We start from the raw sequence: 16,829 nt of genomic DNA, 5'->3' as shown, positions 1-16,829 counted from the left end.
TAGCTAAATTCAAGGTGCCCACAGGGCTGTGTTCCTTTCTACAGGTTTTATCAAAGCACCTTTTCCCTGTCTTTCCCAGCTTCTAAAGGCCACCCGCATTTTTGACTCATGGCCCGTTCCTCCATCTTCAAGTCAGCTATACTACATCTCTCTGACCTTCCTTCCGTAGTCACGTCTCCTCTGTCCAAAGCCAGGAAAGGGTATCCACTTTTAAGGATCCTTGTGATTACGCTGGACCCACCAGTAATTCAGTAGACTCTCCCCCATCTCAAGATCATTAACCTTGATCACATGGGCAAACGTAATCGCCTTGGCAAAGCCCCAGGAAATCAACCTTTCTACAGACAACAGTGATTGGCGATCATCTTTGGAGCCAGAATTCTGCCTAACAGGACATCGAAAATCAAAAGCATATTCTCTCCTTGCCACCCACCCCCCCAGCACTAACCTCACCTCACATACGCTACCCACCTGGTAGGCCAGTACAGACCCATGGCAACCCCCTCTGATTAGGGGGAGATTGAAGGCAGAAAGACAAACTCCATAGGAGGATATGGAATGCGTTGCATGAAACAAAACAAAACATTAAATATCTGAATTAGAGCAAAGACAGTGGACATGGAGGGAAGCGGATGTATCCCAGAGATGTTCTGTAGTAGAAGAGACAGAATTTTGTGACTTTTAAGTCATTATATCATGTAAATCGTAAACAGCAGAATCAAGTTTTTAAAGTAATTCTGTCTGACTCCAAAGCACTTGTCAACTTTCTTAAGACGGCCCCCAATGTTCTGGCCTGATTTGGCCCCTGAGACCTCTCTTCCCATCTCCTTGGTACTCATGAGCTCCAATCTCACTGGATTCCTCGCTTTCCCTCACACACGCCAGGCCACACTCTCATCTCAGAGCATGTGCACGACTTGCAACAGCCTTCCCCCAAACAGGTCCAACTCCCTCCCTTCATTTCAATTTATCTTCTCCATGCAATCTGCTCTGATAACCCTATATCATACTGCAACTCATCCCCAAAGGCTAACCAACTCCCCTGCTCTGCACTCGGAATCTGCCTTTCCATGCTACGTCTTCTCTTTCCATAATATTTATCACATTTTGATGCAGTATGTAGTTTACTTACATCTGTTATTTACTTTCTCCGTTAACGTGTAAGCTCCATGAGAGCAGAGGTTTTTGTCTATTTTGTTCATAGACCTATTTGAAAAGCTTAGGCTAGTACATGGAACATAGCCGGTGCTCAGTAAATAACTGTTAAAAGAATGAACGAATCGTCCCTCTACCCTAGCCTGTGTTTTAGTTCGAGATAGGTAACACTTGCCAAATTTCATTCCCATCTTCCTCTCCTTCTCAGGTTATAAGCTTATTTTTTAAATTTGTTTAAATAATTTATACCCTACATGTGTAATAAAAACCAGATGTAAGAAATTAAAATTGGGAGGTAAATAAGGAATTACTGAGAACCTGTGGAATAGGACTGAAATTGTCAGAAATGTCCTCCTTTTCTGCTGAATTGAGTGACGACCAAGAAGTCAAAATCCACCAATTTACTGCTCTACTCAGTATCTCCTCACTGATAATTATATCAGCATCTATACACTCTATTCTTTTTTTTTATTTTATTGAAGTACAGTTGATTTACAATGTTGTGTTAATTTCTGCTGTACAGCAAAGTGATTCAGTTATATACTAATATATATATATATATTATTTTTCATACTCTTTTCCATTATGGTTTATCACAGGATATTGAATATGGTTCCCTGAGCTCTACAGTAGGACCCTGTCACCAATCCATCCTATATGTAACAGTTTGCATCTGCTAATCCCAAACTCCCAATCAATCCCTCCCCGACGGCAACAAGTCTGTTCTCTATGTCTGTGCATCTGTTTCTGTTTCGTAGATAAGTTTATTTGTGTCATATATCAGATTCTACATAGAAGTATATACTCTATTCTATATCCTATCAAGTTATTGGCTTTGTCATTGTCCATATATTATCTTAATATGCACATTACAAAACCCTAATTGAGTGGCAAATTTCCTGAAATCATGATTCATGTAGTGTTCATGGTAAACAAAAGACATTAACAATGTTATTGATCCACGTAAAAATAATAATGATCATAATTAGGTCTAACATTGAAATATATGCCTGTCACTCCTTTAAGTGATTTGTAAGCATCACAACATGTAATTCTCACAATAATCTTTTAAATTAGATGCTCTCTTCTGTTTCATTTTAAAAAGGAGAAAACTGCAGCACAGAGAGGTTAAGCAGTTTGCCCGAGCTCACAAAAAAGCTATCGATTCCATGGTGAGGCCAGGATTTCAACCCAGACAGGCTGGGCCAGATCCGGCTGAGTTAAACACAGGCCACTTTTGCCTCGCAGATGGAGTGCTGAGCCCCAGTGGAAGGAAGCTAAGAATATCAGCTCCAGAGTCATGTCAACAAGCGATCTCAATTCACCCAACTGCAGTCCTTACTATAAAGTGATGCCACCAAAAGTGTTCCTTAATTTATTCAAGAGTGTATCTATTACATAATAGAAAACATCTTTATAGTCACATGGGGAATCAGTAATGGAGAGAAGAAGAGACATTAAGAAGTTTGGCAAGACGATAACTGAAAAAGATGATAATACTGTTAGGTTAGTAATTAAGAAATGGCAAGCTATTTTAACATTTCAAATAATGTTGGATCATGCTTAAAGAATGTTTGTGTGAAAATAATGGCAAGGATTAAAAATATATTTGTGGCATTTGTTGCTCTCTGTTTCTGATGCTGATAGAAATATAGAAATATGCTTTCTTTTCTTTTAAACTACTGAAAGGTCAAAGTACTACAAACTCAAACACCCTCTTTTATTTACCTTTGAAGAAATGCTCTCTGGCATTAAAAATATATAAATAATAATGGTAATAATAAGAGTTACCATTTACTGAGGTAAACAGATTGAGTAACGTGCCCAGCAGTTTATATCTAGAAAGTGGTGGTCCCAGGATTGAAGCCCCAGTGGTCTACCTCCAGAGCTGTCCCTCTTAATCTGTACATCTGGCATACGCACCTCCTAATATTTTGAAATGACGTAGGAGATTTAACAATATATGTCATATGTCACACATGTCACTCTGAAAATCATTAAGACTTAAGAGATGATTATATGGGTATCAATTAATAGTTCTATTGAGGGCTTAATGGGAACTGAAAACTGCACTAGGAGCTAAGCAGGGTGTAAGGAAGAGCAGAAATATACACAACCTACACAATTATTTTTTAGCCATCTTGAGAAAAGTTTATTGAAATTCAGAAAAACATAATTATGATTTTCCTGGGGTTAAAACAAGGTAATCCTTTTCTGAAGATGGATTGGTTATAGCTTGTGAATTATAATTTACAGAGTCTGTAATCACTTCCGATGTTTTAGAAACAGTTTCTTAAATTTCACGTTAACATTTTATATCTGACATGATCCAGTACCATTTTGGAGTTTGTTATGTTTCATCATCGGTTACTGGTTTTTTTTTTTTCAGAGATGCTCGCAAAAGTATGAAATCTATAAGTTATTTTAGTCTTCTGGTGAGCGTGGCTAAAACTGTGGGATGAACCTTTGCTTCTCTCCCTTTTCTGGTATTTTTGAAAAATTCTATGGATAAGACAGGCAGAGGCATACTCAGCAGTCTTCCCTACTTGCTCTGACAGCAGTGGCAGGAAAAGGCATGGCAAAGACAGCAACAAGAGAACGGAGTACCCCTTTCTGTTGCAGCCCTTCCCTTGCCCTCTCTGGGCTGTGCTCCAGCATGTTATATAGGCCCAGGTTTTCTGGCTAATAGACAGGTCTTTTTTTCTTGTCTGCCTCCTACCATTTCTACCCTTTATTGCTGGCCCACAGAATCGGCACCGTTATTGTTTCAAAGGGCATGTCCTCATTCAACATATACAATTTTAGATTAGAGCACATAATTTTTGCTATGAAGGGCAGTGGGAGAATCTATTTTATTTTTCCTGGCAGAGCTTAAAGTCACTTCCATTATGTAATAATTTCCTTATCTCCTATACAACTTACAGGGAAAAAAAAAAAAAAGACATCATTCCATTCTCTGCACTCTGAGCATTTTGTACATACCACTAGCCTAAATCTTATTGTTGTGGTAGGTTTAACAAGACTGTCTCTAACACCAAATTGTGAGTCTTTAGGAGCAGAATTGGATCTTATTATCTTTGTATTCCTATCACCTAGTCCTCAGTTTGTGCTCAATATTTGTTCAAACAGATTAAAACAAAATGTGATTTAGTTAGAACTGTGCACATGCATGGTAACACTGTACAATATGCTTTTACAGCTTCTATCTCCAGGGTACTTAAGAGAATATGATGTAAAACACGCCCAAATCAGAACTTAATCTATTTAACAGTACTATATGTCAAGTAGGAAGCATGGGAAGCACACGCTTTGAGTACCTTCATTTTCTTTTTTTCCAAAATGTCATCTGCATAAATGGCAATAATAAACACAATAGTTCGGTTAAACCAAAGGCAGTGGCCCAAGCAGTCTGGAAAAGGATGACGACAGGTTTAGCTCCCAGGAGAAATGAAAGGGCCAGGTGGTATCTGGTCCCCTCCTTGAACCCTAGGTTCTCAAGGTCAAGGCTGTCCTTATTCTGCCATCTTGAACACAGAAGCCCCAGAGCCAAGCCTTGTTAAGTTGACCCTTGACCTGATCCACTAGCGGCGTGCTCTTCGATTCCTGCGCTGCCTGTCTGGTTCATATCTTCCCTTCGCACGTGGACAGGTGCTCAAGCCCACTTGTATGGAGCATACGTGGGGTTTTAGATCTGGATCACTACTATCTGACCACCTCTCTAGCTCCTAAGAACCAACCTTCAGTTCTTACTGGTAAGGAGACAAAAGCTCTGTAGACAACCTTTTCGTGGATAAAGGAACATATTTTACATCCTTCATTAGCATAACTTTAAGACTTTATCATCGAGTACTCCTTTATATACTGTCAGAAGCACAACCTGGTACATAAACTCCAGTACTTTAACCAAGACCTAAACTCACTTAAATTAAAAGGAACAGAGTTTTCCCCCTTCTGAACTTTATGTTAGTCTTCAGAATTTTCAAGTTAGTTGTTTTGGAAAACACAGTAATTAAATGAAATATTCAAATTATTTTAAAATAACATAAACTGTGGATTCATCACTGTGATTCTTACCTGGCTTGTCTGGGAAATACGACGAGTCCGGTTATAAAGGGCCATGCTGTCTCCCTCCCGTGTCCTTTCAATTCTCCACCCCCAGGCCAGCATAGTTTTTAAAGATTCTTTGATTGGCCAGCGATAAATTTCTTTTTCCTAGAAAAAAATCAGAAAAGGGTGGGGTATTATGAACCTAAACAAAAATTTTAAATATTTAATGCTTTGTTCTGAAATACTCTGTCTTCACCTAAAATTTTTTGATTAGCATTGTTTATTTAAAAATAAAAAAGGAGAGTAAAAAATCTGAAGAGCAGAGTGCGAGCTGAGACCTCGTTTGACCAATGCTGCTAAGAGGGATCCTATCTTATTATACAGCATGAGGCTAATTTCCTTTAGTTTCCCAGATTCTGATACTTCAGACAGAAACTAGAAAGGAGAAACACAGTTAGGAAGAAGTCCCAGATTATATGCCATGTGCTTGAAGCCGTTTATCTGCTTCTCTTGAAGCAGAGAAGTAACTTCCTCTGTAAGCACCAACCTAGAAAATCCTTTTCACTTCACTTTTCAAGATACTGCTTTCCCCTCAAAGAAGTAAAATATATGAAAACATAAATAATAAGCATATTACAATATATTACTTCATTATCCCTTATCAAAAAACTCTTAAGAATGAAAAGAATATTTTCTAAAGTTCTTGAAAATACAGGAGAGGAATAAAAATAAAAAAGAAACAGAAAAGTATTAAGTAGAGAAGAGAATAACCAATTAAATACTGACAGAAAATGGTACTACAGAGAAAAAAACAATACATAAAAAATGGGACCTTTGAGAAAAGGTAAAAATAGTATATGTAAAATAGACGTGTTAATAAGGAATTTACATAACAAAGAAAAACGTCCCCCCCAAATTAAAACCATATAAACTTAAAAAATAAACACGTCACCTTTTCAGATAATAGTTTATATGGCTTCATTAATGGTTGAACTTTAGACGAGTCTGAATATATTTCTCCATAAATCCATCCGTTTGCCAACTAAAAAAAAAATCAAAATTGTTTTACATGCTTTAATTTTAGAGTGTAGGTGTACATGTGTTTAAGTGTGTACTTGATAAAGTAAATCTAAAATGAACCAAGATAAGGATTAAGGTTTGAACTTTATCCAGCATAAGTCAGTATAAAGAATTTCATCATAGTCAATATTATTTTGAGTAACCACTTGGAACAAATCTTTTTATCCAGAGATTAAATGCATCCAGTCTTCCTTAGACAGGTCTGTGATTATGTCAATAGCCCTCCCCTAGGAGGAGGCTAAAGGCTGCACGACCCCTATGATATTCATTTTGGCCCATCTTGGGACCCCAACCTGTGTGACAAATAAGTGGGAAACACTCATTTTAAACAGGAAAACTGGAGCAGCTGGCTTATTTGGAAGCCTCCCGGAATAATGCTACTTGTTTTGCCCACTCCTTTGTCCAATGACCTCTCAACACACTTGTTCCACGTGATTTTGCCCATATAATTTGGTGCATTCACTGTTTCCCTATATCATTTCATGTATGTCTATGGGATCTGGGTAACTAGGCTGAAATAGCTCAGGACTGCCTTCCTGTAAATCTCCTCTCCATCACCACCCCACCAGCTCAGTCTTTATAGAGGACAGATACTTCACTCTTACTGACTTACCTAGTAAATCGATTAAGTTACTGAACAAAGAAAGAGCCATACGCTTAACAAAACAAAAAGGGGGTTTCTTGGAAGGAGGGACCGGTTGGCCAAGGCAAAGACTGAAACCTAATATCAAGTTTAATAGGGTGGGGCTTTCCTGGTGGCGCAGTGGTGAAGAACCCGCCTGCCAATGCAGGAGACACGGGTTCGAGCCCTGGTCCGGGAAGATCCCATATGCTACAGAGCAACAAAGCCCGTGCGCCACAACCACTGAACCTGCGCTCTAGAGCCCGCGAGCCACAACTACTGAAGCCTGTGCGCCTAGAACCTGTGCTCCGCAACAAGAGAAGCCACCGCAATGAGAAGCCCGCATGCAGCAAGGAAGACCCAACACAGCCAAAAATAAATAAAAAAAATAAATAAATTTTAAAAAAAGAAAAAAAGTTTAATAGGGTGATACTGAGTTGCCACATAACAAAGCAACCCTTGGAACCTTCGCTCTTTGATTTTCACTGCGCCAAATCAGTACATGCTTATTTTAGATTCCTGCTTCATCTCAACTTAATTTCTCTGACAACCCTATTTTAACCACCTTCTCTAAGTTTAAGTAGGCTTAACTTAAATGTGACCACATTTTTCCTCCAGAAGAATCTCATAATATATATGTAGGACTTATATCACGGATTGCAACTGCTTTAGTTATCTCATTCAAGTTATCTTTTCTCGACAATGCAAATAAAACATGCCATCTTGCCTCGTAAGTGAACTGCAGATCTACTTAGAGATAAGAAATACAACAGAAGAGTAGGAGGTGTAAATAATCACTAAATTCTGATGAATCATTTTCAAGATTTTATCTAATATAAAATTATACATAAAGCTAAAGTTCCCTTAAAAGATGTCTGGACCTAGAGCCACTATTTCTTACTGAAGATCCTAATGATAGTTTAAAAAAAAATTTTTTTGAAGTACAGTTGTGTTCATTTCTGCTGTACAGCAGAGTGATTCAGTTATACATATATATATATATATATATATATATATATATATATATATTCTTTTTCACATTCTTTTCCATTATGGTTTATCACAGGATATTGAATATAGTTCCCTGTGCTATACAATAGGACTTTGTTGTTTATCCATCCTACATATAATATTTTGCATCTTATTACTACTTTTTACTCTCACAAAAATGTATGTTTAGAAACTGTATTTGATTTAATCAATAGATTTTTTGAATTTTTAACACTGTGCTTTTTATGAACACAAATATTCTTATGTGCATTATATGTACATCAGTGGCAGAACTAAGTATTTTATTAGACTAAATATTATGCCAGCAAATCATAATTAAATGTTCTTTCCTAATCTAAAGCTCTCACTTGAAAGTAGAAAATTGTCATGGTCAGAAATATCTGAGCCATGATCATTCATTAGGTACGTTCAGTACTGAATTAGAATGTGATATTCTGACTTTTACCTTGTCCATTGACCACTTGTCATGGGAATGTTCTGCATATTTGTTAATGAAGTATTCCAACTTCTCAGGAATTGTAATACTATGAGAAAAATAAAGAAAAAAGGTTTGATTTTCAGCACTTACAGGGAATCATATTAATAATTTACTCACAGCTTATGACTGCTTATACCCCATTCGATGCATAACTGTTAAAAAATTGGTTTAACAAGGTACTACTTTTCCATATGGTAGGAACAATATAAGAAAAGTCAAGCAGATAAGGTTCTACCCACTCATCTTATAATGAGTCACACTTTATGTCTTAATGTAAGTTATATACAATAAAAATTATACAGAGTATAAATAAAAATAATTAAAATGTATTCAAAGAAGAGGACAACAGATAACACCAATTTTTTCTTTAAACCTGAATGAAGATATAGTTAGATTCAACAAGCTTAAAGACATACTTTTCTCCCACATACGTTCTTTGAAGTTATTCCTCCTTTTGACTTAAGTCTCTTAGGCAACAACTATAAATGGGTAAAAGACTGCTGAAATCTGACCTGTTCCATTTCAAATGTACTAAAATTAATTTTAAGTTAATTGCATACAACTAGTGATATGTTAATAATTTTAAATGTTAATGGTCTATATATAAATTCTAGATGTTACTAATATGAACTATAGGGAAAAGTAATTAACCAATTCATGCTTTATGGTTTTGATAACATTTCTTCTTGATGTCTTTCATGCTTAAATAAATATTTAATCCCTCGAACAGACATGGAGTCCGTGCAATTGAAAACCAAGTCTGATGGTAAATGTAAGACTTGGGACTATCAAATATACCTATGAATGGAAAAAATAACTTACTAATGCAATTAACTTTGAGAATAGAATTATAAGTAAAACCTAGTATAATGAGATGGTTTACTGTTCCTTTCTAGCAATGTTATCAGTTAGTAATTGAACTTTATGATATTCACATACTTAAAAAACAGTATGTTAAAAAATCACAAAGATGTAGAAATTATTGATATCACTCTGCAAACCTAGTCTGTTAAGAGGTCCCCAAAGGGGCTAGCCGAGGTAAATTAATATACATGCCCAACACTTATTCATTAATTGGATTTAATTAATCAAAGCCATAACATTGTTCTAATGTTATTTTAAAATCCTAGATTACATTGTATGTTAACAAACCACAAACTTACCCAAGTAGGAATGTGAACATGTGGTATTTTGGTTTACTTACTTTAGAAGAGATACAAAGGACCAATCACATAAGCCAAATACTGGGGGGGTAGAGTCTTTTCTCACAGGACTGTTATCAAATACCAAACATGCAAATTTAAGGCATTATCAAACTAATGGCATACCACCTGGCTTGAAACTGGGATCTGGTTATGGAAGCTAAACCAGCTGAGGGGCCACCCAGAGACCTGAAAGTTGAACTCCCAAGCAAATTCAGATGCTGTGGATGGTAACTACCAAGTGACTACCTTGCTAATACTGATCTTGCTGAGTCACCACGGAATGGGTAAGATAATGTGGCATGGAGAGCAGCCTTCTTGCAAATGGAAAACCATGGTCCTACTTAAAGACAGTAACAACAACAAAAATGCTGAGACACCTGACGTACCCAAACATCCTATCTGTAGAGCAATTTACGCAAGTAGGTACATGGAAGAGCTTTCATAATGATAAGTAATATATTATCTGTGGTTAAGGTTGTCACACCGCATTCTCAATCCATGCTAAATTTTCCAGAAGTATTCTCATTTGATATTCCCTTCACTCTCACGCTGTGCTTTCTGAGGCTGAACATAAGCTGCTAACCCTAGGCCTGGCTGAGATGTAGTGATGATGAAGTGATGCCCCGTAGCTCACAGAAAGAGCTTTGCACTGCATGCTGGGAGCACCCTGAATCAAAGACTCTGCACAGAAGTTGGCTTCAATTATTAATAAACATTGAGGGTAGAATTTCCACTAAAAAATATAACTGATATACTTTCTTGATTCTCATTATTATAGGTATTGCCATGTGGTTATTTACAGAGAATCCTGACGATATTAAGAGTATATCTCTTAGAAGGTACATCTTATCTACTTCTGATATTTGTAGAACCATTATTATTACTACTATCATTTCATCAAGTAGAGGGACCCCTAGTAAAAGGATACCAATTCAAGGGGGGCATGGATGAGAGAAAGTTCACTTTAGTACCTTATTCAATTTCAGACTTCACACATCATTTACAATAAAAATCTGCTGCAATAGAAAGAGTCCATACTTTGAGGTATCAACAGGTTGTGGGTTAAAGTTCCCTTCAGAATCCATTGATGACTGTTTTTCCATCATACTGACATAATTTGACTCCATGTAGTCTGGAGGCAAAGCTCCCGCAACTGCACTCAGGCAAGGCAGTGCCAGTTTGAAAAGTTCTTGTTCATATTTCTGGGAAGAGATGGAGGACCAAAGAATAAACACTCCATTACTATTGAGCAAAAGCTGTCAACATGATCACTGCAGCTGACACGCTGCTGTAAGAGAAAATCTGAATTACCTTGGGCTGGCTCAACTCCCCGAAGGATTCTTCCTCTAGAAAATGGAAACTATAGCCTGACATCCCATAAGATGAGATGACTGAAGCTTTGTACTGCAGTTGCAGCATAAAAGGAATAAAATCTTTGCTTCTCTAAACGTTTATTCTCCAATAACGGGAAATGAAGTGAACCTAAATATTCTACATGTATAACGTGTCTTTACAACATAAATATAATTTCAGTCAATGAGGACTATTGCTGCACCACATTATAAGACTAGACATGAAAAATACCCAAAGTATAACATTCCAGAGAGTAAGGAATTTTAACTGGTCTGTATTGCATTACAAAGGTATGAAAAATAAAATTCTGAACTGAGAAAGAAATTCTATAGGAGATACGCATAATCAAAATTTCTGGGGAGAGGTATTTGTATATTAACTACATAATTAGTTAAATTTGTATTTGTAGATTTTTTAAAAATCAAAAATAATAATTCCTTTATTATTAAAAAGTTTTTAATTCAAGTGTAGTTGATTTATAATGTTGTATTAATCTCTGCTGTACAGCAAAGTGACTAAGTTATATACATCTAGACGTTCTTTTTTTAAAAAATATTCTTTTCCATTTTGCTTTAGCCCAGGAGATTGAATACAGTTCCCTGGGCTATACAGTAGGACATTGTTGTTTATCCATTTTAAAAGTTATCTCACTTTAAATGTTCAATTTTAAATTAAAGCTGTAAATTCTTCTCAAAATACCTTCTACATATTATTTCAAAAAGGCTCCGGGTTTACCCAAGGCAATTCAGCAAGAAAAAGCATTGAGTTGTAGCTACCAAATGTAATCACAGATAAACTTCCCTTATTATGCAGTAAACTCTTGGTTATACTATTCCAGTCATCTGATAACGCCTCTTTGGGAATTCAACCTGATTTTGATGAATAATTTAAGCATAAGCATACGAAGCATGTTGTTCTGATTTTCTCTGAAATAATACACTCCAGTCTTCTGAAAGTATATGAACTATTCATTATAAATATGGCAACTATAAGGGAATGTCACATACATAAAGCACTGAGTACTTAAATCTCCATAGCAGCAAAGTGGGAAAAGTCAGTAAGGCCACTGGAATATTATAATTTTATGAGATTTAATATTTTATATTTTTATATTTGACAGGATTTCTTCAGGCTTTCTAAGATTGGGGAGGTGACTGACTAGGGAGGGTTTGAGTCCAAGGAAGTCCAAACGCACCAGAAACTGATCAACCCATGTGCATAATTTCCTAAAATGCTTAGCCATTTTAAAGTCAGAAAATGTTACGATCACAAGGAACATGTTACCATCATGACTATGAAAAGTTAATATAAATTGCATTCTCAACATTTGTTATAAATGAAGAGAAAAAATAAAACTATGTCAAGTCTCGATGAGCAAAGACAGCATTCCACTATTCCACTAGGAATACTATCTTACCAAGATCCTATGGCTTTTCAGTTGTTTTATCAAAGAAAACCACAATTACCTTTTGAGACAGGGCATCAAAAATGCCCCAGAACAACTTTCTTGATAAATGAAGTTCTTCTTCTGAGGCAGCTCCGAAGTTTCCCCACCCTCCAGGCAGGCAGTAGTATTTCCAGCATCTTTCATAATGATTTGTCAGCAGCTAGGTGGGAAAACAATTCTAAGAGCACTGAGCTAAAGACACATGGTATAGATTTTCCATTTCCTCCCACATGGCATTCTAATGCCAATGCCACGTGATAAGGCCAACTGATATGGAACTGCTCAACCCCATATGAATTCTTTTGGAGAATACTAAGATCTTATATAGGATGTCTCCTTAAATTGAATGCTGAGCACAAGATGAAGACCAAATGACCAATTTCACAAATTATCTTGAACGGAATTCTTTAGGAGGTTGTTTGGTTATCTGTGTACCCCTGAGTTCTACTTTAGTTGCTACCATTTACTTACAATTTTATGACTTGTTATCCCGTGGAATCCATGCATGTAACAGAGGGATTGATGTCACACTGACCCAGAGGATACAGCACCTATAATGTGCATTCTCAAGGGACAATACCTCTGAGTATTTGTGCTTCTTCTCTACCTACCCTGAATCATTACACTTTATGATTTGCTTCAGAACAGACATCTCTAAACAAACTCCCTAAACTGCCCTACTTCCATAATTTCTTTATCTGTAGCTCTTTGGTGGTTTTGGATGTAATTTATTTTCTTACTGAGGGTCTATGTTGCTCCTTAAGTTTTTAACCTACAAATATTTTGTGGGACTAAACTAGAAGTTCAAAGACATGGATGGAATTTTTCAATTATTCGGTAGCTCTTTGGATCATTTATTCTGGGTATATAAACTGAAAAATATTCACAACTATTTGCCAAATTAATAAAATTATTATTAATAATAATTAAAATAAAATTATTTTTTGAATAAACTGTAAATTTTTGGACCCTCTTTCCTATAGCTAAGGAGGAAAATAAATTGAGTGTTACTCTTATTAAAGCTAACTAGGTCTCTTACTGTATAAATATTTCTTCTCGTTTGGTCTCCCTCACACTTACGAATCACACACACACACACACACACACACACACACACAATTTAGGAATCTCAAATGATGAAATATTGAGATCTAATTTGCTTAGAGTAACAGGCAAATATCTATAATGCAAAAGAGTTTTACCACATAAAGTGGTACTGTATCTTTTTTCAGGTATTTTCCAGCTCATTTGTATTAAGAAAATTTTGCATGACAAGCAAATGATAAAAACTGTAAGAAAAACAGGATTTTCAGCAAGGATATAACTTACTTTACATAATTCATCAATTTCTCTAGATTTATTAAACCAAAATCACTTTTTGTAGAGAAAGATTGTTTATGTTAAGTATCTAGGTGTGCTTAGTGTAAGAGCAGCTGAAAAAAAATAGCAGCTTATTTTTATCTTAAACCTCTTTTCATGGCACAATTACTGGGTGGCCATGAGGAAGAAATGATGCTTACCAGGTGGCAGAGCAGAGTGGTCACCTATAAAAAGTCCACTACAGGACAATGACCTCCATGCACAGACCATGCCACTAGATGACACATTGGTACACACCTAATACCTTAAAATCGTGAGCCAGGATTGGTATATTACATGACAGGAAAATATTCCCAAGTCAGTAAGACAGAATGAGACTTGATCATTCACGAACAGAATAGTAAAGCTGGGAAGCAAAAATGTCAGGGACTTTACTCTGTGACAAAATATAACTGCGTATACATAAAGATCATATTTGATCCTTATGAAATGATATTTGGAAACTGTCATTTGATTACCAACTTAGAAAATGTTGTTTTTCTTTTTTTTTTTTTTTTGAATATTCATTTATTTTTAATGACTTATTAGAACAAATACCTATAGATATCATTATATATATGATATATAAATTAATTATACAATATATCATGTATTAATTATTAAAACATACTCTGGTAAATATTATATATTCAATATGAAACAGGAGGAAAGGGGGCAGGGCACAACCTTTAAAAGAATTACATAGCCCGAGGACACAACATAAACTGATTAGAACAAAATAGGTCCAAGATGGCGGACGAGTCTACTTCCACTAGACCTTGAGCCTCAGTATACACTCATTGTAACACATCAGCAAGCTAAGCGACACACCCACAGGTGCCACGACAGTTCCAAGGATGACCATAAAGGTCAAAAAGTGGGCGGTGGCTCAATTCCTAGAAATCCCCACCCCTTCCCCAAAATAGCTGGAATACTCCTCCCACTCATCAGCGTATGAAATTACTCACCCCTATAAAACTAACAACCCCATACCCTGGTGCTGCCTTCGCCTTCTTTTTTTTTTTTTTTTTTTTTTAATTTTTTTTTATAGGTATACCTGGATTTAATTCTCACTTCTACCGCTTGGTAGCTGGATAGCCTTAGGCAAGTTTCATACCTCCCTGAAATTCACTTAATTCAGTCTGTAAAATGGCATAATAACTTATTATAGCATCCTTTTAGGAATTTTAAATCAGTTCTTGAAATAAAAGTACACAATATATAGACAAGTATGGATTCCTCAATAGATGTTTGACCTTTCATTTCTCCAGTATCCCACCCGCATCAAATAAAGAAAAATACTTTTTAAAATTTACGAATATTTCATTGTTGTAAAGTTAAAGCCATAAAAATAATCAAATGGCCTACTATCATACCGTTAGAAGAAAAAAAAAAAGGTGTTCATGAGAGTTCCATATTAGAATACAAGTTTTCCTTAGGCACCTGTTTATGTATGCTATTCTGCTCTTTACAATAAATAATTAAATTTAAAAGAATTCCTCACTTTTAAGACCTTATTAGTTTACAAATTACATATTGACCTATGCTAAATTTTATACCGACCCATGCTAATGAATTCAGTACAGAAAACAAAAAACACTGCACTCAAGCAAACTACATATATATATATATAACTTATATGAGAATTGCTGCTCCAGCTTTCTTTTGGTTTCCATTTGCATGAAATACCTTTTTCCATCCCCTTACTTTCAGTCTGTATGTGTCTCTAGGTCTGAAGTGGGTCTCTTGTAGACAGCAAATATATGGGTCTTGTTTTTGTATCCATTCAGCCAATCTGTGTCTTTTGGTGGGAGCATTTAGTCCATTTACATTTAAGGTAATTATCGATATGTGTGTTCCCATTCCCATTTTCTTAATTGTTTGGGGTTTGTTATTGTAGGTCTTTTCCTTCTTTTGTGTTTCTTGCCTAGAGAAGTTCCTTTAGCAGTTGTTGTAGAGCTGGTTTGGTGGTGCTGAACTCTCTCAGCTTTTGCTTGTCTGTAAAGGTTTTAATTTCTCCATCAAATCTGAATGAGATCCTTGCTGGGTAGAGTAATCTTGGTTGCAGGTTTTTCTCCTTCAACACTTTCAATATGTCCTGCCACTCCCTTCTGGCTTGCAGAGTTTCTGCTGAAAGATCAGCTGTTAACCTTATGGGGATTCCCTTGTGTGTTATTTGTTGTTTTTCCCTTGCTGCTTTTAATATGTTGTCTTTGTATTTAATTTTTGACAGTTTGATTAATATGTGTCTTGGCGTATTTCTCCTTGGATTTTTCCTGTATGGGACTCTCTGTGCTTCCTGGACTTGATTAACTATTTCCTTTCCCATATTAGGGAAGTTTTCAACTATAATCTCTTCAAATATTTTCTCAGTCCCTTTCTTTTTCTCTTCTTCTTCTGGAACCCCTATAATTCGAATGTTGGTGCGTTTAATGTTGTCCCAGAGGTCTCTGAGACTGTCCTCAGTTCTTTTCATTCTTTTTTCTTTATTCTGCTCTGCAGTAGTTATTTCCACTATTTTATCTTCCAGGTCACTTATCCGTTCTTCTGCCTCAGTTATTCTGCTATTGATCCCATCTAGAGTACTTTTAATTTCATTTATTGTGTTGTTCATCGTTGCCTGTTTCATCTTTAGTTCTTCTAGGTCCTTGTTAACTGATTCTTGCATTTTGTCCATTCTATTGTCCATTCTATCTCCAAGATTTCGGATCAACCTTACTATCATTATTCTGAATTCTTTTTCAGGTAGACTGCCTATTTCCTCTTCATTTGTTAGGTCTGGTGGGTTTTTATCTTGCTCCTTCATCTGCTGTGTGTTTTTCTGTCTTTTCATTTTGCTTATCTTACTGTGTTTGTGGTCTCCTTTTTTGCAGGCTGAAGGTTCGTAGTTCCTGTTGTTTTTTGTGTCTGTCCCCAGTGGCTAAGGTTGGTTCAGTGGGTTGTGTCGGCTTCCTGGTGGAGGGTACTAGTGCCTGTGTTCTGGTGGATGAGGCTGGATCTTGTCTTTCTGGTGGGCAGGTCCACGTCTGGTGGTGTGTTTTGGGGTGTCTGTAGACTTATTATGATTTTGGG

The 16,829-nt window shown here is 36.2% G+C and overlaps 1 protein-coding gene across 1 annotated transcript in view; it reads right to left on the bottom strand.

Moving 5' to 3' along the window:
• The window catches only part of RYR2 (ryanodine receptor 2), a 517,690-nt gene that overhangs the window by 171,039 nt on the left and 329,822 nt on the right, over nucleotides 1–16,829 (bottom strand). The window contains exons 52-56 of the mRNA XM_049697219.1: nucleotides 12,418–12,558; nucleotides 10,637–10,800; nucleotides 8,361–8,439; nucleotides 6,155–6,244; nucleotides 5,230–5,367 (exon numbers count right to left, since the gene is read on the bottom strand). Coding sequence (XP_049553176.1) covers nucleotides 5,230–5,367; nucleotides 6,155–6,244; nucleotides 8,361–8,439; nucleotides 10,637–10,800; nucleotides 12,418–12,558 — 612 coding nt within the window. The remainder of the gene's footprint in view (nucleotides 1–5,229; nucleotides 5,368–6,154; nucleotides 6,245–8,360; nucleotides 8,440–10,636; nucleotides 10,801–12,417; nucleotides 12,559–16,829) is intronic.

Source organism: Orcinus orca, chromosome 14 (genome assembly GCF_937001465.1).
Source record: "Orcinus orca chromosome 14, mOrcOrc1.1, whole genome shotgun sequence".
In the NCBI taxonomy this organism is placed as follows: Eukaryota; Metazoa; Chordata; class Mammalia; order Artiodactyla; family Delphinidae; genus Orcinus; species Orcinus orca.
The sequence above is the reverse complement of the archived record's forward strand: the minus strand, read 5'-3'. Positions and strand labels throughout refer to the sequence as shown.